The sequence below is a fragment of the Pelobates fuscus genome, chromosome 1, assembly GCF_036172605.1.
Source record: "Pelobates fuscus isolate aPelFus1 chromosome 1, aPelFus1.pri, whole genome shotgun sequence".
NCBI lineage: Eukaryota > Metazoa > Chordata > Amphibia > Anura > Pelobatidae > Pelobates > Pelobates fuscus.
The window spans coordinates 401967934-401990776 of record NC_086317.1 but is presented as its reverse complement, the minus strand read 5'-3'; the positions used below and the strand labels follow the sequence as shown (position 1 = coordinate 401990776).

At 40.9% G+C, this 22843-nt stretch overlaps 1 protein-coding gene across 3 annotated transcripts in view; it reads left to right on the top strand.

The window, feature by feature from the left end:
- The window catches only part of SLC11A2 (solute carrier family 11 member 2), an 85804-nt gene that overhangs the window by 37249 nt on the left and 25712 nt on the right, over positions 1 to 22843 (top strand). For all 3 annotated transcript variants that reach the window (XM_063427878.1, XM_063427885.1, XM_063427894.1), the window contains exons 3-11: positions 7873 to 7997; positions 9255 to 9380; positions 9732 to 9851; positions 9939 to 10045; positions 13601 to 13671; positions 16868 to 16935; positions 17379 to 17534; positions 21342 to 21500; positions 22160 to 22246. In XM_063427878.1, coding sequence (XP_063283948.1) covers positions 7873 to 7997; positions 9255 to 9380; positions 9732 to 9851; positions 9939 to 10045; positions 13601 to 13671; positions 16868 to 16935; positions 17379 to 17534; positions 21342 to 21500; positions 22160 to 22246 — 1019 coding nt within the window. The remainder of the gene's footprint in view (positions 1 to 7872; positions 7998 to 9254; positions 9381 to 9731; positions 9852 to 9938; positions 10046 to 13600; positions 13672 to 16867; positions 16936 to 17378; positions 17535 to 21341; positions 21501 to 22159; positions 22247 to 22843) is intronic.

The following is a 22843-nucleotide window of genomic DNA, read 5'->3' as shown; positions in this document are numbered from 1 at the left end:
AGGTGTTCCTAGCTTTCAATGTAAACACTGTATTTTCTCAGAAAATACAGTGTTTACTTGAGAAAGGCTGCAGGGAGCTATAGTTCTCACCTGAACAACCTCATTAAGCTGAAGTTGTTCAGGTGACTATAGTGTCCCTTTAAGTATATGGGTTAATGAAAGGCCTATAAATTTTAGCTTTAAAACTTGTATTAAAAAAATAAAAATACTTTAGGTGCAAATAGTCCTGGAACAAAATTCCACCTATCTCTGTATGTACAGCATTTCATGCTGAAACACTACACACAGACACTGCTTGCTCCATGACCACTTAAAAAAACAGAAGTGGTCATGGACATTGGAGCAACCCTTTAAATATGTAAAACAAATAAAGCTAAAATACATAACATGTTTTATCCACAAATGTTGTCTTTTGATCATTGTAACTTTCCAGATTAAATTAAATTTTTTGTATATAATTTCTAGGACAATCAAAACAGGCATTGATAGTTTAATTATTAATTATATATATAAAAAAAATTGCATATATAGCTTGGCTAAACAATAAGAAATAAACTCCAACCATCTCTAACAAAATTTCATATAAAAAGTTAACGGCAAAACATTTTGTTGAGCAATAAAAGACAGGAATACTATAGAATTTCTATGTACATTTGGAACATTAGAGCAGGCTGTCTTCATGTCTAATAATGTTACATAATATTAAGGGTAAATAAAGCATCCACTGTTAATCCCTTACCGCCCGCAAGGTAGATCTTTATAATTTATTGCTTCTTTTATTTAGTACTGTGCACCTCACTGCCTTTTTTTCTAACCTACCCATGGAGCTAGTCTGAAGCTCTAAATGAGAATCATTACATCCTTCTCTGAGGTTTTGCCTGCAGTCAATGTTTCTTGATAACAAATATTTGCTCTTGTTCACTTACTACCTTGTTTTCTCTCATCGCCTTGTCCCTTGTACCCAAGCTTTTGCTGCTAATATTAATATTTTGGAATGTTCAATAATCCGCCTCCGGCTGTTGTTGAGTTACATTTTGAGAAGACGCAGATCAACTGGAGGACTTGTGCATTTATTTTTTTCTTCAACATACTAAAATCACCTTTTAACATATTATTACATTGAACAATTCCAGCCCCTCTTATATCTCTTCACTGATCCAGAGGTATGCCCCTCCTCGTACCCTCCGCTCTGCCCGCGACCACCTCCTGACCGCTGCTCGCACCCGTACGGCCAACTCGCGCTTGCAGGACCTCTCACGGCGGCTCCTCTCCTTTGGAATAACTTGCCTACTGCCATCAGACTCTCCCCTAGTCTTCAATCATTTAAGAAGGGGCTTAAAACCCATCTCTTCAGGAAAGCGTATGGCCTCCCAGAGTAATCTCTCCCTTACATACCTGTCTTTTGCTCTCTCCTATGGGATAGTGCTTTGCTCTCTTCTCCAGCTCTGCTTCACTCCTACCTGATATTTCCTATCCTAATGTTTCTAATACCCCACCTCCTATAGACTGTAAGCTCATTTGAGCAGGGTTCTCTTCAACCTATTGTTCCTGTAAGTTCTTGTAATTGTCTTATTTATTGTTACATCCCCCCTCTCAAAATATTGTAAAGCGCTACAGAATCTGTTGGCGCTATATAAATGGCAATAATAATAATAATAACTTGACATCACTGAATGTGTGGATAAACAATTTAAGTTTAGGTTGATAAACATTTAATATATGCGTTCTCATTAATAAATGTAAAAGTGTTAAAGTATGTACCTTAACATTGCCTCATTTACCTTTAAAGATTGGATTTGGAAATATATGGGGCACTTTCCTTCTAATTTCATGCACGTGGTAGAATTGCATCCTTGTATGATGTATCCGAGTGAAGCTGTGGATATATTTGCTGCTCTCTTTACTAATCACCGCGCTTATGAACAACTGTGTGTAGGAATACAGTGACGGGAGACACCCTTGCTCAAAAAGGTATAAGCAACACTCTAGGCACCCAGACCACTTCATCTCATTGATAAACTGCAATGTTTATATTGCAGGGTTAATACTGCCTTCAGTGGCTGTCTTCAAAGAGTTTGACTCCATAAAACGATGCTGGATATCATCACGTTTTGCATGAGGATGCTCAGCGTTTTGCAAATCACCATAGGATTACATTGATTTATTGCTTTCCTACGCGAAATGACTAGCGTGCAGTGCATTAGGTTCCCTCTCACACTGACATCAGAAACAGACACATGATTAAATGGTTTTTAACCGTTTTGCCGCAGGGGGACACTATACCGTCAGGATTACAGCTTAAGGACTGGGTATGGGGCTCAGAGTTTCCCATTAGTTAGCCTGAACGTGGTCAGTGGATATAATGTCTCCCACACCCTGCCTGTATGCCGATATATTGTATCTACCATTATTTCCATGCTTTTTTTATTTTATTTATTTTTTATGGTCTCTCTTGTTTCACTCTCCATTATTTTTGAGAAGTGCTTTTTTTTTTTTTTTTGCTTTGCATACAATTTGATTTATAGGCGTACACATTCAGTATTTTGCCGGCAATTTTATCTATATACCAAAAGATATACATAACCAAAGATTACTTCCTCTTCCACTCAGATGCTGACCACAGTGGTCAGATGTGTGCTCTGGCCTGCCCACAGTTATGCAGCTGGGAGCATGCTATAAATTGTACGATGCAGTGCAGATATAGTGTCTCAGCTATTCCAGATGTATATCCACTTAAGCTTAAACTTAAATTGAAACAAAATTTGGGAATAATAAAGAAGTTTAAAGGGACACTATTGGCACCCTGACCAGGTAATCTCAATGAAGTGGTCTGGGTGCAATGTCCCTTTCCCCTTAACCCTGCAATGTAGAACATTTAGCTTTTTTAAAGAAACTGCGGTGTTTACATTGAAGGGTACAGAAAGTCATTAGTGACTGCCAGACAGCCACTAGAGGCCCTTCCTCGATTCACACTGTGTTTAACTCCATGAAATATTCCTGGATGTCCTCATGAAGCTTCTTCAATGCTTTCCTATGGGGAAGGTCTAATGTGCATGCAGTGCTTGCCGTATATGAGCATTAGGTTCCCCCTCACGCTAACATCAGAGGAGGTGGTCATATTATTATACATCTGCACAATAGGTTCCTCCATCGCCATGACATTGTGGGAAGAGGAGACACAGTCATCACCAAAGGACCTCTGCGCTGGATCAGGTAAGTGAAAGAAAGGGTTTTACTGCACGGAGGCAGAGGAAAACTATAGCGTTAGGAATAGTTTTATATTCCTAAAATTATAGTGTTCCGTTAATTTGTGGTTACAATTGAGTATATACCCTTTGTGAATACAATCCATATATGTATTTGCTCATAATAAGTAAATTAATTCAACACCCTCATAAGCACACTGTCCCGCCAACCCAAATTCCTATTTCACACGTTTAATGCTCTCCTTCGCCCTGTTGCTCCCTCTACCACCCTGTCCGACTCAAACTTTGCAACTCACTTCACTGAGAAGATTTCTACAATCTGGGAAGAGATCTCTAACCTCTCTTCCTCCCCTTCCAATACATCTTCCAATGCATCACCCAACTCCACTAACTCCACTGTTCTTTGCTCATTCGCACCTACTACAACAGAAGAGGTTTCTGCTCTGCTCCAGTCCTCCCACCCCACCACCTGTTCCCTCTATCCTATTCCCTCATATCTCATCCGCACTCTGTCTCCCTCGCTTGCTCTTACTCTCACTAAAATTTTAAATCTCTCTCTTTTCTCCGGCACATTTCCTTCACCCTTCAAGCATGCAACTTGAACACCGATTCTGAAAAAAAACAACTCCCATCCAACTACCGCCCTAAATCGCTACTGCCATTTGCCTCCAAGATCCTTGAGAGAGTTGTGTATGCGAGATTGACTGACTTTCTCGAATCCAACTCTCTGCTTGACCCGCTTCAGTCTGGATTCTGCTCTAGAAACTCTTTTGAAACCGCTGTGACCAAAGTATCCAATAATTTAATCACTGCTAAATCTCGCGGCCATTACTCTATGCTAATTCTCCTTGATCTTTCTGCTGCCTTTGACACTGTTGATCATGAAAATCTTGTTCTCATTCTCCATAATCTCTGTCTACGAGATACTGCTCTCTCCTGGTGCTCCTCCAACCCCTCCCAGCGCCTTTTCAGTGTTTCTTTCTCTGACTCTGCTTCTTCTCCAGAACCCCTCTCTGCTGGCTTTCCCCAAGGTTCTGTCCTTGATTCCCTACTGTTCTCCATCTATACTGCCTCACTTGGTAAACTCATCAGCTCCTTTGGCTTCCATTATCATTTATATGCAGATTACACACACATCTACCTGTCCTCTCCTGATCTCTCTCTGCCCACTTTCACTCGTCTCTCTGACTGCCCATCCGCGATTTCCAACTGGATAACTGCTCACTTCCTTAAACTCAACCTGTCCAAAACAGAACTTCTATTCTTTCCTCCCTCAAGTGTTGCTACTCCCATGTCTGTCTCCTTCCAAGTCAATGGTGACACTATCACCCACTACCTTGCAGGCTTGCTGCCTAGGTGTTCTCTTTGACTCCGACCTCTCCTTTACCACTCATGTCCAGTCAATCGCCAAATCCTGCCGCTTCCATCTCAAAAACATAGCTCGCTTCCGGCCCTATTTAACACCAGACGCAGCTAAGGTGCTGGTCCATCCCGTTGTTCTTTCTCGCCTTGACTACTGCAATCCCCTTCTCAGTGGTCTTACGTGTTCCCAGATTGCACTGCTGCAATCTATAATGAATGCGGCGGCGAGGCTCATTTTCCTGTCCTTCCACGCCTCCCCCCTCTGTCAGTCCCTACATTGACTTCCAGTTAGATATAGGGCACAATTTAAGATTCTGGTGCTTGTCTTACAAGTCCCTACGTAATACTGCTCCAACCTACCTATCCTCCCTAATACACAAGTATGTCTCATCGAGGCCTCTGCGTTCTGCCCAAGACCTACGTCTATCCTCTGTCCGTACTCCCACATCTGATGCTCGCCTCCAAGACTTCTCCAGGGCTGCACCGTTTATGTGAAACGCACTTCCCTTCTCCGTTACACTTTCACCCAGTCTCCACTCCTTCAATAAATGTTTGAAAACACACTTCTTCAGGAAAGCATATCATTTAACCTGTTAGCGGGTTTTCATTCCCCCTCCCCCCATGACTCCTCTCCTGCAGCTGTCAAAAATAACCTACTAAGTTCTCAGTGATTCATTTTCCAGCAACCTTTTTCATTACCCCTATTTATACCCTTTGTGTCACTATATCCCACTCCCTCTAGCATGTAAGCTCATTGAGCAGGGCCCCCAACCCCTCTCTTCCTGTGCGTTCACTTGTCTGGTTACAATTATGTGTCTGTTAGTCCACCCATTGTACAGCGCTACGGAATTTGCTGGCGCTATATTTATAATTATAATGCTTCAGGTAATACTATGTTTAGATCTTATTCTGCATAAAGTGGCACTGTTATTTTGTCATTTAATTATTATTCTCTTTAATGAGATGATGGGAAACAAAAATGAGGAAACATTTTAGGGATCGACCGATTATTGGTTTTACCGATATAATCGGCCGATGTATTTTCGCCGGTATCGGCCAATTCAGATACCGATATTGCCGATAATACCTCCTAGGACCGCTGGTTACCATGGCAACGCTCCGCGCGGCACGCTGGCCGCGAGACTTACACTGGGGAGCTGGAGGAGCTGCTGGGAGGTGAGTAAACGCTTGCTGCCCGCCCCCCCCACAGCTCAGCCAATGCCACTGGACCACCAGGGACTGTTATATTCCCCTTCCCTGGCCAAGTATGAAACAGGGAGGGGGGGACAACAAAAAATAATAATAATTAAATATAAAAAATTATAATAATTTTATATAAAAAAAAAAAGTTTTTTATAAACAATGCCCCCTCACACACACACACACTCCATTATATACACATACACTACACAAACACACTGTGTATATAATGCAGTATGTGTATATAATGCAGTGTTTGTGTAGTGTGTATATAATGCACACTATACAAACACACTGCATTATATACACCCACTATACAAACACACTGCATTATATAAATACACTATACAAACGCACTGCATTATATAAACACACTACACAAACACAGTGTGTTTGTGTAGTGTGTTTATATAATTCAGTGTGTTTATATAATGCACACTACACAAACACACTACAATATATACACACTATACAAACACACACACTCTGCATTATATAAACATTATATAAACACACTACATTCACTATACACACACACTATATAAATACACACACACTACACAAACACACACACTTTGCATTTAGTATATAGTGGGCACGCCTCTCTGCTTGGAGAGTTTCTTCAGCAAACTTTCTTCCCTTACCCACCAAGTTCAGTTCCAGACCAGTCCACTAATGACAGGAAGAGGGTATCACTGTGCAGCAGCAGGAGAGAGAAACCGACACCGCAGCCTGTTCTGCATGGTCATACTGATCAGACTCCTTCTCTTCTCCCCTATCAAGATGTTGCAAAATGAAGAGATCTTCCACCTGCACAGGTGTTAATATGTCAGGCATGCCCAATGCACCTTTCCAGCATTCTGGGGGATAAGGATTGGTTAAATATTTTTGTCAAGCTTAAAAGTGAGGCAACTGTCCCATTTGAAGCTAACGTTTTTGAATGACAAAGATGTCTGAAAGTGATGCATGTCCATTTAACTTACTGCAACCCGATACTTGCTTGACTTAAACAATAGTAAAATCCAACACGAGACCTGTTCCACACATCTTGCATGCCTTTGTTGGTTTGCTCTTTAACCCAGTCCTGGCACGGTCAGTCATGGAAATTGCTGCACTTCTTGAATATGTGTACTATTCAGCTTTCTGTTATCTTTTTCTATTCAGTGAATCCGCAGAACATGTGTGTATCTGTGCGTATATACAGGCCTGGGAAGGTTTGACCAGCCTAAAGAATAAATAAAATGATCAGATCTGTCAGAAGCTCTATCTTTCCTCATTACCTTGGACTTGCTTCAGACTCACTTTCCTCTACCAGTATAGAGCAATCTGGGTCATCTCACACCTGGGACTTTTCCAAGATCACTCACTTTATCCCTGTGGCAGGAACACGGGAATTCTTCTGAAACTCCTATCACTGGAATGTTCGGAGGCTCTTGATATTCTTTTCTGATCTCTTCTCATTCATCTTAGATTTAAGTTTCCTTTTCTATTCACTGATGATATTATAATGCTCTGTGTTTAGTATGCTTAACTCCTTATGCTTTTAAGGTGCTGCACTTCTACCCCATCACCACTTTATTCCAATTATGACATATTCCATAGGACATTGTTGCAGGAATGGTGTTCTCTACAAGAATATTGAAAAGCCCAAATATTCTATTCACATGGGTTACTTGTTTCTTGATAACATAAACATTTTTACTATTATTTTTTTTTTCTGCATAGTTATGCAAAAAAAAAAAAAACTCATTCTGCATGGTTCTATATCTTGTATATATGGTATACCATTTACTGCTTTGTTTTGAGCTCATATTGTAATTCTGCTTTGCAAAATAAATACATATATAAATAAAAAAAACTAGTCCACTTATTAACTAGGAAAGCCATTTTTTCCCCCTTTGTGTTAATTTTAGTTTGTTTTCTCCTCATTCACGGGTGATACAATGGCCATTTCCAGCCCTATATGTGTGTGTGTGTGTATGTTTGATTAGAGCACAAGAAAGAATTGCTGTTTGTAGCCATCACATTTTAAGTTGGCTGTGTTTCATGATTCAATGCATGTCTCTATATTCTCTTTTTCTGATCATGTACTGTTCATTTCTAGAAACACCCTCTGAGGAACACAGTCCTAAGGCTGACTTAAGCAATGGGAGTATTGATCCAGTGATAGAGGGGGAGCCCTTCACCAGCTATTTTGATGAGAAGATCCCAATTCCTGAAGATGAACGGGTAAGCATACTTCTGACTTGCCTGGAAGCAGAGTTTATATAGTGTATATATCTCTATTCCCAATGCTTTGGTAGATTCTGTTTTTAGTTGAATTGTATGTACACTTTGTTGGTTGAATTGTACGTACACTTTGTTGGTTGAATTGTACGTACAATTGTTTTTGGGATTAAAACCGATCTTTAGATTTTACGCTTTTTGGGAAGGACCCTCTTTACCTACTGTTCCCATGTGACACGTGTTTTATTACTATTAAATATTTGTCTTGTTTACCTAATGTACAGCGCTGGAGAATTGGTTGGTGATATATAAACAATTCCAGTTGTAGCAAATCTCACCTTCAGGAAGCCAGAATGGTGTATCTTTTCATTCTGATTATTTGTAGCCAGGAAATACTTTGAAGGAACACTATAGCGTTAGGAATCAAACTTGTATTGCACTTATAGTACTAAGTACTATAGTGAACTAATCAATAGATTAGAGGCGCCTCCAACGGCAATATAAGTAGTTTAAACTAACCCTTTCTTCAGCACCAAGACTCCTTCTGGCTTATCTGGCAGTCGTTGTTCTCCAGCTGATTGTCCAATCCAATGCTTTTCATAGAGGAATATTGTGGACGTGATGCCCATTTGTGGCGAGTACTACACGCGCATCCAAATTCTTCTCATAGGAAATTATTGAGTTCAATGGTTACATGATAGTTTCACTTGCTTGTTATAGAGAAAGCAGCTCTAATATCTGTATGGAAGACAAAGCAAAACTGCAATGTTTTACATCGCAGGGTTAATACGGCAGACTACTTTATCAGTAAAGATTTGTAGTCTTAAGAAAACATTTTAATAGTAATAATCTCCAGGCCACACTTTGCAAACAGGGACGACTTGCTTTATGTGTGGAGTCTGTATTAATTGTGACAGTTATAAAAGTTCTGATTTCAATGGCACTTTTATAAAACTTTGTTGTAACGCCATGTGGCTCCAGCAGTTTGGTATATTCCCTGGCACAGACTGAAGGTTTGTGCCGGGGAAAGAGGGCTGGGCTTCAAAGCAGTATTTGTTAACCTATACCTGCAAAGAAAACATGCAGAAAAAAAAACACAACAGAAAAAATGCATGCATGTATTCTTCAGTGGAATAATTCCGAAATTATCTTTTAGCAAAATTGTGCATTAGGCATTTTGGTCAATGTAGCTCCTAGCCAAAGATTGTCCTACATTGACATAAATTTGTTCTTTAAAGAATAATTCTGTTAATTCTGCAGCACACTTGGTTCAGCTTTCGGAAGCTCTGGGCCTTCACCGGACCTGGCTTCCTGATGAGCATTGCCTATCTGGACCCAGGAAACATTGAATCTGATTTGCAGTCGGGGTCTGTTGCTGGATTTAAGGTAAGTTTATTTTTGGTTTAAATATCTCGCATCCATTGGATTTTATTGTTTGTGCAGAAATATTGCATATTGCATTGAAAACCTATACCTTTAAACACACCATCCTGTTTGTCTGTCTCAAAGTATTATTAGTCACATGGCTGATCAGAATACCCTTTAATTCTTGCTTCCAATGAAATTACAGAGAAATATTGTTTAGTAAGCACATTTGACGTTAGTGCCTCTAGAATTGAACCTACAGACAGGCTAAGCAGAATAGCACAATTTAACGGTGTGGATCTTCATTATATTGAGATGTTATTCATGCCTTGTATACCAACAACCTCCATTTCTGTTTGTGTTCTGTCTCAGCTGTTATGGGTCCTGTTGGTCGCTACCATCATTGGTCTATTATTGCAACGCCTTGCAGCGCGTTTGGGAGTAGTGACTGGTCTCCACTTAGCTGAAGTCTGCAACAGGCAGTATCCAAAGGTATGCTGCTTTCTCATTCTAATATGTGATGTGAATTTTTATGAATTTTGCCTAAGATTTGTTCTTTTTGCCTTTTTGATATCCTAGGCACCCCGCATTCTCCTATGGCTTATGGTCGAAATTGCCATCATTGGTTCAGACATGCAAGAAGTCATTGGATCAGCCATTGCCATCAATCTCTTGTCTGTGGGGATGTAAGAATATTTTTAAGTCCCTTTTATATGATTGGAATTTTAAGGCATTTTTCAACGCAATTAACTTTGCTGTTTAATAGTCGGATGAATTGGTGGCACAATATCTGCAACATTTCGTGATTAGCGATCACAAAATAACTCACAAATGTGGTTAAACAAGGCACATGGTTAGAAAAGATTCATTTTGTTGATTTTGCTAAATAAGATAAAAATAGAAATACAATTCACTGAAATATTAGATATTTAAGATTTTGTCACATTTCAGATGTAGAATAAAGGAACACACCAGTTAAAAATTATGTATATAAATATAGATTCTAATTTAAGTGTTTTTTTTTTTAACTGTAAAGACTTCTGTAGCAAGTGTTGATATACCTGCTTAAGTGGGCTTCTCCCTGCCATCCACAGACCGCTATACCTTTCACTGGTTCCCGGTCGATATCAGAGATTCGGAAGCTGAGGTTGATATAGCTAGCCCCAAGAACATTTAATCCGAGACTGAATGCTTGATGGTCAAACAGGAACTCAGTTTAAACGGGAACATGCCCACATGTTATACCAAACCTCCACTCCAGACAATTAGCACACAACGGTAACAGTACAAGGAGAAAATGACATCAATAAATAAACAAACAAAGACAGAGAGTACCCCTTTAATACAAAACATTGAATACCAGAGTGAGAATGATACAATAGACTGATAGGTAACAGAATATTGCAGGTTAGACATTAAATAAAAGAACTTTAAACACCGTGAACAAAAGTACCATTAAAAAAATCCTGGTTTAACAACGACCTTGCCATAACCAATTCACTCCAAGGAGCATGTTATCGTCAGCTTGTGAGTCTGTATTTTATCCAAAGTTAAACTCCACAAGGGCTTTACATAAAATAAGATGCAGTTAGGAGTAGCCTGCTCATTGGTAAGATGAATAGATATATGATAATAGGTTTAATGACTTATAGAAGCCAGGAGACAGTAATGTAGGGGTGAAGGGCGGACAAAGAAAGGGGGGAAAAAATAAAACAAAAAGGGGAGAGCACAAGGGATAGTGGAAAGAGACAAATTAATAAGTTGGTCAACCAACCCCCTCCCCCCCCATATTCTGAACGCTGCTAAGTTGTTAACAGAATACATATCCCAGTATGTTATCCAATTGGTACATCTGGTGTCTTCATCATACGTTAGAGGCCAGGTCCCACACATAGGGTGAGAGCCAGTTGAATAGGAATGCGATATGAAGCATTAACCTCCTATCTCTCATATTGTATGATAATTATTATCAAATTGAGCCATGCACACTAAGTTTAAGCAAAGACCGCATTAAAACTAAAAATACAAGGAAGGTAGCAGAGAATTTCTTCCTGCAACATACTGACACCAAGAGGGAGAAACTATCTCTACCATGAATGTGGGGGAGACACATTATTTTTAAAATAAGACCAAGGACCACAACCGCCAAATTTACACAGACTGCATGAAGAGCATACACTACCTGGGGACACTTCTCCCGAAGGACCTGCAACTCGCCTAACAACTTAACTACCTCCCACTATTGGGCAAGGCCACCCAGGATCTGCATTCATGGCAACACCTCTCCATATCATGGCTGTGTCGCTTGGCATCTATAAAAATGAACCTACTCCCGCGCTTTCTTTACCTTTTCCAGGACCTGCCCATCCACATCTCCAGACCGGACTTCAAGTCCCTACAAACACGTATAGACAGGGAAAAAAGCCAGAATAAAAGATCAACCCTCTACATACCCCACAGGATGGGGGGTTTAGGTCTCCCCAACCTGTGGGATTACCACCAGGCGGTCCAGCTAGCACAAATCCAGAACCTGCACGCCCCAGCAGGACTCAAAATATGGGTGGACCTGGAGCATGACCTGTCCGGCCGCGACTTCCCCTCCCTATTCCTATGGCTACCCAAACAAGACAGGCCACACACCCCCTCGCACACCCAGCACTAACATACTCCACCCAAATCTGGGACCGAGTCACCCGAAAACACAACATCATCAACACCCCATCCCCACTAATGCCACTGCTATGGAACACGCGATTCCAACCGGGCATGACGCCCCAACACTTTGCGACATTCGAAGACAACAACCTAGTCACATTTTAGCACTTTTTCCGGGCACAACAACTCATCCGCTACACAGACCTCCTGAACACCACCCCACTCCCCACATTCGACCACTTTCGCTACTTACAGATCAGAAGCTTTTTGTCCAAACCAACCAATCACAAAGCAGCCACCACCACACACATGACCTTTGGGAGGATGTGCATACACACCCCCATACAAAGGGGACAAATCTCCACCATACTCCGCATTCTGCACCTCACCAGCTCCCCTGAGGCCCTACCATACACCGCGGCATGGGAACGAGACATAGGCCCCCCCCGAAGACCCATCCGACTGGAAGGATATATGGGAAGCCACAGCATCACTCACAATCTGCGTCACCCACAAAGAACAGGCATATAAAACCATGTTTCATTGGTATATCACCCCACTAAGACTGAAACAAATGCGCCAAACGACCTCCGACCGCTGCTGGAAAGTTTGCGGGGAACAATGCACATACCTCCACCTATGGTGGAACTGCCCACGTATCACCCAACTCTGGCGCGACATGGACCGAATGGTCAACAGGACACTACGTAGCAACCTCCCACTAGACCCCTGGATATGGCTCCTATCTAAACCCCATGAATCACTAACCAGGGCCCAAAATAAACTCGCAGCCCATATCACGCTGGCCACCCGAAGAACCATAGCCAGACATTGGGGAAGTAACACACCCCCGGCCACAACGGAGGTTCTACGGAAAATAGAAGAGACAATGGAAATGGACAGACTGTCTGCCCTAATTCACGACACCTCTAACTCATACCACAAAATATGGTACCCATGGCTAATGAGACCCACACAGGCACCATAGACCCTGAGGCAGCAAACCACCTCCACCCCAATGAGCCCCTTCCCTTCTCTCCCCCCCCATCTGCAACCCCCTACCCACCCACAAACACCCCTCTTTTTCCCCCCTTCCCCCCCCCTTTTTTCTTTTTCTTTCTTCTCTCTCTCCCCCGTCCCAGAAAACACCCCTGTCCGACGTAACTGTACGCCCAGCAAAAGACGATTCACAAGCGAAAAGCCCACACACCACACCTCACCCAACCCTCTTGAGACACCACTCAACCACCCCCCGACAACAACAACTGAGCACACAAGCCAGCAACGACTCATCAAACCGACTTCACCTTCCACACCTTACCCCACCCCCACAACCACCCCCCAAAACCATGACCAACGACAACCGACAACCCACAAACACCTAAAGCATACCATGTGTACCACTCTAATAAGCCTTCTCTTCTGTACTCATTGCACATGAAATGTACCCGAGACGGCTTTTGCACAAGCCCTGATCACGCTGTATTTGTCTTTTGTCTTTTGTCACCACAAAATAAAGAATTAAAAAAATACAAAGAAAAAATTGTTTTACCAGTTTTTTTTTGTTGTTTTTTTTGCCTACTTAGAATCCCACTGTGGGGAGGAGTGTTGATCACAATCGCTGATACCTTCTTCTTTCTTTTTTTGGACAAGTATGGTAAGTGGAAAATTAGTCTTGTGCTTCTCATAAACAAAAATAAGATTTTAGAAAATATGTATAAACTTTTTCTTACTATGAAATCAAACTGAGCTGAAATCAGGAGTCCTCGTCACAGTCAACAATACTCAACCCAACACAGCTTCGATTAACTCTCCATTAATACATTTTCTAATTTGTACCTTATTAGAATTAAGATGCATTAACCTTTTTAAGTAGGCTATTAATAAAGACAAACCCTGTATTAAAGGGACACTCCAGGCACCCAGACCACTTCTGCCCATTGGAGTGGTCTGGGTGCCAACTCCCACTACCCTTAACCCTGCAAGTGTAATTATTGCAGTTTTTTATAAACTGCAATAATTACCTTGCAAGGTTAACTCCTCCTCTAGTGGCTGTCTACTAGACAGCCACTAGAGGGCACTTCCGTGTCTCTAGCACAGATTTTCACATGCTGTGTGAGGACCTCCAGCGTCGCTCAACTCCCCATAGGAAAGCATTGAAAAGCATTTTCAATGCTTTCCCATGTGGAGCTCTAATGCGCATGCGCGGCATTGCCACGCATGCGCACTAGGTCTCCTCGGCGGGGGGGGGGGGGGGGGGGGGCGGATCAGTCTCGCCCACTGGCTGACATAATGCAGAGGAGGAAGAAGCATCGACGTGGGATATGTCGCTGCCTCTGGTAAGTGACTGAAGGGGTTTTCACCCCTTCAGCAACCGGGGATTGGGAGGTGGGAGGGAGAGGGGACCTGCAGTGCCAGGAAAACAGATTGTTTTCCTGGCACTGGAGTTTCCCTTTAAAGCTTTATTATTCCTTACATATTTCTGTAGTACTCGTGTCTGGTTTGTGCTTTACTTCCCTAGTACCTGACAGCTCCATCAAATTTGGCTATTAAATTGCTTTTGATCACACACTCTGATAATGGGGTGTCTGCTGGTAACCACAGGTGCAACTCCAGAACCTCATATGTGGGTTTTAAAACTTGGTGTGGACTAAACTAGTGTGTATAAACCAAATACACTTTTAAGGTGTAATAGAAAAGGTCAATGTACACGTGAATATACATTTAGTATTCGGACTCCTAGGAGTCTGTCATGGTACGCGTAAGTTTGTTTAATTTTATAAAGAATACAGCTTCTCTCTTTAAGCTCTACATTGTACACTGGCAGAAATGCTAGCAGATGTTAAGGTGAAAAGTTATTACAAGAGTTTTGTCTTAGATGCTGTGTTGCTAGCGGTAAAGACTACAAATATTGAGCAGAATTGCGGTTGTCCATGCGACTGCTCCCCTTCCAACTGGTGCTGCAGCATTCTGCAATTCCTAGTACTCATTAAACTCTTGGAATGGTAAAATGTCATGTAAGTTATTTGGAGGTAGGACAGCTGCAAGTGCAGCCACCATATCTTCTTACAGGAGGCTCTACAAGGTGAGGAAGAAACAATCTTCAGGTTAATATTTGTAATATTTAATTTATGTGGTAATTGCACAACTGCTTGAACGTGAACTTGTCAATCCCCATGAATTATGAAGTACGTATTCAGTGTAAGACATAGTATGAAGATTTTGCTTTAATTATGGCATCCTATACATGCTTTGGGAAGCTCTGTGCCCTCATTATTATCCATCTGCTGTTGAAGCCTTCTCTGAACAGCATTTTGTTATTTTTGCACATTGAAGCCACTGTAAATGGAGAATAATGTATAGCTTGAGGTTTATATCAATCATAAAAAAAAAATATATATATATTTGTGCTCGGAATTTAATACGTAATAGATAGTATCTGTAAGAGCAAAGTTGGTTGTGGTGTGCCGAAATCAACATACGAGTGGGCCTGTAAATAAAAGAGGGCCCACCAAGGAGAATGTATTTGTAATAGGGTGTAGGTGGGTGGGGACAATCAGCTGAACGGCAGAGGTGAGTAGGGGCTGGGAGTTTAAGTAGGGGACTTACTCCTCCCACAAATTCAGGCCTAATGGCCTTTCTACATATATATATGAAAATATATATACAAACTAGATTGTTGGAGGAACAGACCACCGCAAATCTATAGAGTGGAGGACATCAAAAACCTACCCCTAGTTAGGGAACCGCAAATATTTTAGATATCCTGAAAAAGATAAAAATCCCTATTGTGCAGATAACTTTAAATTTTTAGAACCCTGTGTTTAGTAATAATAGTCCAACTCACATGATTCTGAGCCTAATCTGACAGGCTCAGGTCGTACTCGTAGTAGTGTACTTAGGTGACACAATCCCCTTCCGGATTCTGTAGTATACGCCCAAAGAGACAAAAGTGGAGAGATAGGAGGTAATGCTTCTAGTGTAATACAGTTAAATCCCAGGTAGCTTGCATATACAATAAATGACTGCTTGCCTTTGCTAGAGCCCAAGGAACCTGGCTCTAGGTAGAATTACTTGTGTGCCTATTTAGGTGGCACAACCCTTCTTTATGGAAGCAGGCAGTCAGGAAGCTTGTAGGACCTTTGCAGTAATTTATTAAACATAAAGACATATGTAAAACAACATCGATTGATAAAGCCCAGTGGTTGGGCGAAACGCATCTCGGGAGAGGGAGAGCCTGTGGACTTTGATACATTTTGCTGATTTTACCAATTTTGTTGTTTTACATATGTCTTTATGTTTCATAAATTACTGCAAAAGTCCTACAAGCTTCCCGACTGCCTGCTTCCATAAAGAAGGGTTGTGCCACCTCAATAGGCACACAAGTAATTCTACCTAGAGCCAGGTTCCTTGGGCTCTAGCAAAGGTGAGCAGTCACGCTGTTAGATTAGGCTCAGAATCATGTGAGTTGGACTATTATTACTAAACACAGGGTTCTAAAAATTAAGTTACCTGCACAATAGGGACTTTTTTTTCTTTTTCAGGATATCTAAAATATTTGCTGTTCCCTAATTAGGTGTTTTAATGTGTGTATGTATATATATATATATATATATATATATATATATATATATATATATATACACACACCATTTGATGTGCTCCACTCTATAGATTGGTGGTGGTCTGTTCCTCCAACAATCTTGTTTGTATATATATGTTTATATGTGGGAAAGAGAGATACCCACCAGAGTGTAGAAGCACTATAAGATACTTTTATTTGAGCACCTTTTCTTCTATTGGGAAAAAATAGCCTACATACTGGAGAAATATCAGCTTCTTTCTTGTTACAGGTCTCCGGAAACTGGAAGCATTTTTTGGTCTCCTTATTACCATTATGGCAGTTACATTTGGATATGAGGTATGTTTCTGTGGTATTAATTCTACCTGCTGTGGTGCCTGGCGTCCTATTAAGTAATGGAACTATGGCAAAAAAGTGCCCTTTACGAAGCCTGCTTTGAAAGCGATATGTCTAGCGCATCTGAGGCTCAATTTTTAACACTTAAGGACCAAAAGCATGACCAGTATATCATTGCAGAGAGGGATTGGTCTAACCCTTAGTCACAGTGTAAGTATATGTGTGTGTGTGTGTGTGTGTGTGTGTGTATGTATATGTATATGTATATATATATATATATATATATATATATATATATATATATATATATAATATTGTGTGTGTGAGCGAGCATATGTTCTTTTTATTGGTTTGAATAATTGCCTTTCGAATTGTAGTTTGTAATGGTGTAGATTGTTATTCTGTAAGGTGTACTGACCTTTACCTTTTTTTCTTTCTATTTTCAGTATATCCGTGTTAGCCCAGACCAAGGGCAACTGCTGAAAGGCATGTTCTTCCCATATTGCGATGGATGTGGGACTCGGCAGCTTGAACAGGCAGTGGGAATAGTGGGGGCTGTGATCATGCCACACAATATGTACTTACATTCCGCTTTAGTGAAGGTAATATTTATATTTTCTGTAATGACAATTTTTTTTTACACTGCTATAATTACCTCTAGATTCCAATTTAAATAGTATTGCACAATTAAATATTTTGTCTTTATTTGTATTTATTTATAACCCCTATTACACCAAAAGGTGTCAATGAAGGGCTGTAAAAAAATCAAAGTACATTAAGTCCCACTCACTGGATTCCTGAAATGGTAGCAGCAGACAGGTGGCTTAAATCCTTAAATAATAAAAGCAATAAGAGGCCAGTTTATGATGAGTAGAATTAACTCACCACGCAAGCTCTTATTTAAAAATGTACTGGTACTACCAATAAAGCAGCACCCAGTCATTCTGCATTTAGAACTTACAAGATGCAAGAGATAATGACTATGAATTGGCAACATTCACAGGGCATTACCGGTAATCTGTATCTTGCCCACTGTGTGGTACTATTGAAGGCCATGATATGATCCCCATGCATTCAATCTTCATTTAAAAAAAAAGTTTTTTCATCTTCGTATTTTCCTGGTGTACCTAAAGGCAAGTTTGGCCCTGGTGGCATTACAAATGTTCATGAGCTTGCATATCATGCGGATGGCAATAGGATCTTTTCAAATTAACTTAGATCAAAATGATCACTTTGTTCTCGATATCAAGTAAAAGGCAGTCCATGCGCTTGCCATTTCAATGCATTAAGGAGCTAATGGCTTAAGAAAATAAAAAGCCGTAAGTGATTGGGTTTACTCAGATAATCATGGTTCTCCCAATGGAAGCTGTATTCTGGAAGGTGGGTTAGATTAACAGACGGAAACTGATGGAAGATAAAGGGTATTAAGCCCCAACAGAGTACCAACCATAAATACATAAACACCATGAATACATTTAAACACGAAGAACATGAAGGTAGCTTCCTTCACCATTATATTAAAACTTACACTTTATTTGTATATATTAAAATAAAAGCAAGGTCCAAACTGTAGTGTGATGAGTGCTTAAATGTGAAAGTTTAAATAATATTTCAACTATAGAATCAGTGAGCATCAAAAGGCATAAGTTTAAACTCTTATCGATTGTACAGTGCTGTGCAGTATGATTGTGCTATATAACAATTGTATTTATTACACAGGTGTAACCTCACCAACCAACTGTTAGCTAATCCTTTCGGTGCTGCAGCCAAAAGCTGAGGGCAAAGACATATTTATATACATTGAAATATGGATGACCTCAGGAGCACCATAGTTAGTCCCCATAGTTAGGCCCTACCAAACTGGGTTATACGAGGGATCAATGAAATACACATACAAGTGGGGGTTCTCAGAACCCAAAGTAATAGTGTGGGGGAGGTGTCAACAAACAGCTCTCCTTATCCCCATCAAATGTGGCTTTGGGTATCATAATGGAATAGAAGCTTAACAAATGAACCCAACTCCTGGCTTGGGAATGAGGTAATCTAGAATGCTAATTTAGAGAGTACACTAGCTCCCTTGCAGAATGGTTACAGGACAAGTGGAAGCACAGAGCCCCTGTCCAAATGTTGCTAACGATCCCCACGCTGCAGGTTCACGGCAAAGTTCACAAAGTAGGCGAAAGTTCCTTTTTGGATTAAAGGGACTCTATAGTCAACATATAAAAGCAAGAAAGACAGGTCCCCCAGCCTTCCTTCTTGTTTTTATATGAACTTTCATTGATTAAAAATAATTTTCGGAGTGTTTTTATATTAAAAACTTACCTCCGTTCCAGCGCCGAACTCCCAGCCATGCCGCGCCCCCTTTTTCGTCAAAATGACGAAATCGCGGGGCCCAATAGGACGCTTCTCTGAGAGAAGCGTCATCGCAATGTGGTGCGCATGCGCGGCTTCGCGCTGCACCAATCGCGTTCTTCATAGAGCGGCATTGACAGCCGCCCTATGAAGAAACTCAGCGCTTTACCGCGCATATGCGTGGAATGCGCGTTCGCGAGCTGAGCTGTCTGACAGCTCAGCTCGCTTTCTAAAACTAACAATAAGGGGGGGGGGCTACTGTCCCCCTCACCCTAAAAATAATGAGGGGGGGACCTTTAACTAAAAACCTGTAAAAAAAAAAAAATGAGATAAAAACAACTTACCATTCAATGTTTTCTTTCTTCTAAAATCTTCTTTCTTCAGCACCAAAAAAGGGCAAATAAAAAGCCATAATAACCGACGCAATAAAAAAAACTAAAAAAAAACAATCCATGTTCACCCATGGAGGGCTCCGCGCAGACTGAGCTTTGCAGGGCAGGGCCCACGCCCTGCAATTAGGCCAAGAACACTCTGATTGGCTGGTTTAAGCCAATCAGAGTGCTCTCTGTCATTTTACACAGCGTGGGAAAATTCCAAAGAATTTTCCCACGCTGTGTAAAATGACACAGAGCATTGTGATTGGATGGATTTCAAGCCATCCAATCACAGTGCTCTGTGTCATTTTACAAGCGTGGGAAAGTTCTTTGGAATTTTCCCACGCTGTGCAAAATGACACAGAGCACTGTGATTGGATGGCTTGAAATCCATCCAATCACAGTGCTCTGTGTCATTTTACCCCGGCCCCCACCCCTGCACTCGGGAGGGTTAAGTAGGGTCCCCCCCCCTTTGTATTTAGGGCCCCCACCCACCGCTCAGGGGTGGAAGCCGGGGGGGACAATAGGTCCCCCCCTTATTGTTAGTTTTAGGGCCCCCACCCACCGCTCAGGGGTGGGGGCCAGGGGGGGGACCTACTGTCCCCCCCCTTATTGTTAATTTTAGGGCCCCCACCCGCCGCTCAGGGGTGGGGGCCGGGGGGGGCAGTAGGTCCCCCCTTATTTTTTATTTTAGGGCCCCCACCTGCCGCACAGGGGTGGGGGCCAGAGGGGACAGTAGGTCCCCCCCTTATTTTTAAATTTAGGGCCGCCGCACAGGGGTGGGGGCCAGGGGGGACAGTAGGTCCCCCACTTATTTTTAAATTTAGGGCCCCCACCCGCCGCGCCGGGGGGGAGACAGTAGGTCCCCCCCTTATTTTTAATTTTAGGGCCCCCACCCGCTGCACAGGAAATACAATCTTTTAAAAACCAATTGGTCAAACTCACATGGTGCTGAGCCTATTATTAGCAGGCTCAGACTTTCAGGCTCTTCAGTATATGTAACCTCCCGATCTATGCTTCCACGTTCTAGACTTTCCTTTAAGGATATAATCTCCAGGCTTGGGTGGGTTTTAAAAACGTTTTATCAGGAGGTAATAAAACACAATATACTGAAAATAAAACCGTAAAATGGAATAAAACACAATATACTGAAAATATACTCTCACCTATATTTATGTATTTGCCCATTTTACTGTTTTATTTTCAGTATATTGTGTTTTATTACCTCCTGATATTAGTGCCCAATAAAACGTTTTTAAAACCCACCCAAGCCTGGAGATTATATCCTTAAGGGAAAGGAGCTGTGGAAGTAGAGATCGGGAGGTTACATATACTGAAGAGCCTGCTAATAATAGACTCGGCACCATGTGAGTTTGACCAATTGGTTTTTAAAAGATTGTATTTCCTGTTGCATATTACGCTATGATCTGCATTATCTATTCTATTACAGACATCTAGTTATTGATTGTATATGTACAGGATCCTGAAGTGGTAATATATCACCAACCTATGTGTGTGCTCTCACCTATATTTATGTATTTGCACCAGTTTTAATTACGTGTTTTTGGGGTGACAAAACACTGGTGATTGTAGCTACACGAATAGTATTTTATTCCATTACTGCACTTTACTTTTACTTGTATGTTGTAACTACTTCAAAACAACCTGTTTTATTATTTACAGTCTCGAGAGGTGAATCGGGCCAACAAGAAAGAGGTCAGGGAGGCCAACAAGTACTTCTTCATTGAATCTGCGATAGCCTTGTTTATTTCTTTCATTATCAATGTCTTTGTGGTTGCTGTGTTCGCAGAAGCATTTTTTGGAAAAACCAACATAGAAGTGGTAAGCCTCCCATGTACCAGAATATATCGTTTTAGAAATAACTTTTAACCTGTTTGAATTGTTTTTAAAACATGGCTTTCTGTACTGGAAGCAGGTTCATGAATATTTCACAGTCCTTCTGCCTTGCTATAAATGTATGTTAAAGCCTCTACTATCCCCGTCATATTCTATCAAGACCAGCATCTAAAATCTATGGAACAGTTTAGGAACTGTTCACTATTGTTTGGAGTTATTGTCAATCTTGCTATTATGTGCATGCACTTTAAATAGTTTTATTCTAGAAATGCAGAAGCAACATTATATCCCTTACCATACATAGTAAGGTAGTAAGAAGGGTTAGATGAGGCGCTGTACTAATTGATGGTCCCAGAAAAATAGCTGTCATTTCTATGCTAATGATGGTGTAGAGAGATGCTGTGGATATTTGCATCATTTTTCAATCTACGTTAGTCATTTCAGCTGGTGTATATTTTGTTGTGTTGAAGACATCCTGTCAGTACATGCAAAGGAGTATTAGTAGAAAAAGAATTGGGCAGGTTATATTTTCAGATCTTGTTGATTTGCTGCAAGGAACGTAGCTGGATATCAACCATAGCTGTGTATGTTAACATCTTTATTGTACACTGTACCCATGCCTTTCTTTTACCTTCTGTTTGCAGTACAATGAGTGTTTCAACAAAACCAGTCCACACTCGGATTTATTTCCCAACAACACAGACACACTGGAAGTTGATATTTACAAAGGAGTAAGTATTTTTTGAGAACACGTATTTCATTTGTACTTTCACCATACTGCTGTTGAATATTCAAGTTGCTGTATAGCCAGTTTATTGCTTATTAGATTATTTGTTCCTAATACATGCCATGGAAATGGGGAGATTGCTTGAACCATCAGACAACGCTGATCAAAATATTTTGTTTTAGCGCATCTATGACTCAAATGCGTGCATTTATCAGTAAAATCTAGGATATAAACTAGAAGGGACATCGAAACAAAGAGATCCTTATTAAAAATGGGCATCCATAAATTAGGCTTTATTTGTCGGCTCCTATTCTCAACTACTACCTATTGAAAATATCTGCCTAAATAAAAACTGTTTGAAACTAAAAACGGTTATCCATACCAAACTGTGCTCTTACACTATTTCCTTCCTTTATATTTCTCCACTTCCTGCCCCTGAACCTTCTAAAGGCAGCATATAGTGTGCATGAAAAGAATATACATTATTTTTCTGTAGAGTAATTTAAAAATCAGTTAATTGAAACTTATTTCACAGTTATATGATTTAAATATTTGGGAACATAAACTAAAAAAAAAACTGACCCTGGTATTGAGGAGAATT